The 2914-nt window shown below is 31.6% G+C and overlaps 1 protein-coding gene across 1 annotated transcript; it reads right to left on the bottom strand.

Annotated features, from left to right (window-relative positions):
- Positions 1 to 1366: 1366 nt before the first annotated feature.
- On the bottom strand, positions 1367 to 2647 carry LOC110670037 (uncharacterized). The gene has a single exon (XM_021831966.2). The coding sequence runs from the start codon at positions 2645 to 2647 to the stop codon at positions 1367 to 1369; it is 1281 nt and encodes a 426-aa protein (XP_021687658.2).
- Positions 2648 to 2914: the final 267 nt, after the last annotated feature.

Raw genomic sequence — 2914 nt, forward strand, 5'->3', positions numbered from 1 at the left:
TCATCACAAACAATCTTTCTTTCCAAGGAGTTATTAGTTTCATCAAATACAACATGAATAGTTTCTTTAACTAACAAAGTTCTCCTATTAAAGACTCTATATGCTTTACTATGTATAGAATATCTAAGAAAAATACCTTCATCTGATTTCATATCAAACTTTTTGAGGTTATCCTTTTTGTTATTCAAAATGTAACACTTACAACCAGATGCACAAAAGTAAGAAATGCTAGGCTTTCTCCCTTTCCATAATTCATAAGAGGTTTTCTTTAAGATTGGTCTAACCATTGCTCTATTCAAAATATAGCAAGCAGTGTTTATGGCTTCCGCCCAAAAATATTTTGGAAGATTGTTTTCACTAAGCATTGTTCTTACCATTTCTTGTAAAGTTCTATTTTTTCTCTTTACAACTCCATTTTGTTGTGGAGTCCTAGGAGCCAAGAAGTTATGAAAAATACCATTCTTTGAACAAAATTCATCAAAAGATTAGTTTTCAAACTCTCTCCCATGGTCACTTCTAATTGAGGAAATGTGTAAACCTTTTTCACTTTGTACTTTCTTTCAAAAAGATGTAAATATATCAAAAGTTTCATCCTTGTGTGCTAGAAAATATGTCCATGTATACCTTGTGTAATCATCCACTATGACTAATGCATATGCTTTACCACTAAGACTTATAGGAGTAATAGGACCAAACAAATCAAGATGCAATAGCTCAAGAGGTCTAGATGTTGAGACAACATTCTTTGGTTTAAAGGAAACTTTGGTTTGTTTTCCAAGAGAATAAGGCTTGCAAACATGATCTTTTTCAAAATTAATTTTTGGCAAACCTTTAACAAGATCATATCTTAAAAGTTTTGAAATAACATGCATGCTAGCATGACCAAGTCTCCTATGCCATAAACAACTATCTTCTTTAAAAGACACAAGACACCTTTCATTTCCATTATCAATATCATTCAAATCAAGCAAATATACATTTTTACTTCTAGGTGCAACGAACAATGTATGATCATCATTCAAACTTCTAATTTCACAATGTGAAGAATTAAAAATAACTTTGTAACCTTTATCACATAATTGACTTACACTAAGAGGATTGAATTTCAAACCTTCAACTAGTGCAACATCCTTTATGCTTGAATTCTTCCCAATGAAGCCATTTCTAATGATGTAAGCTTTGCCTTTGTCACCAAATCTCACATGTCCACCACTTTTCATGGTAAGGTTTGAAAATTTTTCTTTCTCTCTAGTCATGTGCCTTGAGCAAGCACTATCAACATACCACTATTCACATTCTTGCTTACTTCAAAGGCATACCTGAAATTATTTGACTATTTCTTAGGTATCCAAGTAAATTTGGATCCTTAGGGGTTAGAGACATTAGAAACTGTTCCTTTAGATACCCAAATCTTTTTCACCTTTAAAGAACCTTTTCTTATGGGACAATGACTAACCATATGACCATTTTGATTATAATGGAAACAAATAACATTTGGTAATGAAGAAGATGAAGCTTTTACAAAGAAATTCTTGTATTTTCCATAGTGCATAAATCCATTATAATCAAGACCAGATTTTTTATTTGAAAATCTTTGAGAACCAAGTAAAGTATCAAGAATTTGTGTGCCATTGGTGAATTTAGCTAAATCATTTGTCAATGATTCCACCTTAGCTTTCAACATTCTGTTTTTCTCAATGAGTTTTTCACAAGTAGTTTTTGAATCTTCTAACTCCTTTTTCAACTCATCAAACAATAGCATTTGATTTTTATAAAACTTGTTTTCTTGCATAGCAATACTTATAGAAATATTTTCTAATCTTAAGGAAGCAATTTCTTTATTTAAAGAAGAACATCTTTTCTTATAAACTTTGTATTCTTTATGCAATTTGGCAAATGCATCTTCATATTCTTCAATACTAAGTGATTCAGAATTATTTACCTCATTATTGCTTTCTTTTTGGTGAGAACTTTCTGGTTTGTTGTCTTTTATTGCCATGAGACAAATGTGTGCAACCTCCTTGTCAATTGAGGAGTCTTCACTATCCTTCCAACCAGCAACAAATGCTTTCTTGCTCTTGTCCTTTGAATTATTCTTTTTTAGTTTAGGACAATTTGGCTTAATGTGGCCAGGTTTATTGCATTCGAAGCATTTGATCTCTCTTTGATCCTTGCTTGTTTCACTTTTGGGAGAATAGTTCTTTAAAAACTTCTTATATTTCAAACCTCCCTTTTTGAATGCTTTCTTGAATCTTCTTGTAATCATAGCAATATCATCTTTATCACTTGAACTATTGGAGCTGTCACTTGAGTCAGCCTTAAAAGCTATAATATTCCTTTTCTCATCCTCTTTGTTTGATTTCAAGGCAATTCCTTTCTTTTTCTTTTCATCAACCACATTGCTCTTATTCTTATCATAAAGCATTTCATGAGCGATAAGAGAACCAATCAGCTCATCATAAATGAATTTAAAGAAGCCTTTAGTGTCAAAAATCGCTGTCACTTTTGTTTCCCATGATTTAAGTAGTGATCTCAAGACTTTCTTGACTAATTCTTCTTCAGTAAATTCCTTTTCAAGTGCTTTGAGAACATTCACCAGATCAGTGAATCTTGTGCTCATTTCTAAAATGGTTTCTCCAGGTTTCATCTCAAACAGCTCATATTCTCAAACAAGTTTATTGGCTTTGAATTCCTTCACTTGATTAGTCCCTTCATAAGAGACTTTAAATTTATCCCACACTTCTTTTGCAGATGTGCAACCTGAAATACGATTATACTCAGTTGCATCAAGTGCACAATGAAGAATATTTAAAGCTTTAAAATTTAAAGAAACTTTCTTCTAACCAAGTTCATTATATTTCTCTTTAAGTTTTTCTCTATAACCATCAGCATGCAATACTAATGGAATTTCAGA

This window comes from Hevea brasiliensis, chromosome 13 (assembly GCF_030052815.1).
Source record: "Hevea brasiliensis isolate MT/VB/25A 57/8 chromosome 13, ASM3005281v1, whole genome shotgun sequence".
NCBI lineage: Eukaryota > Viridiplantae > Streptophyta > Magnoliopsida > Malpighiales > Euphorbiaceae > Hevea > Hevea brasiliensis.

Excerpts from the sequence above, each read along its gene's own strand:
- LOC110670037 (XM_021831966.2), bottom strand. The coding sequence starts at position 2,647 with ATGAAACCTGGAGAAACCATTTTAGAAATGAGCACAAGATTCACTGAT.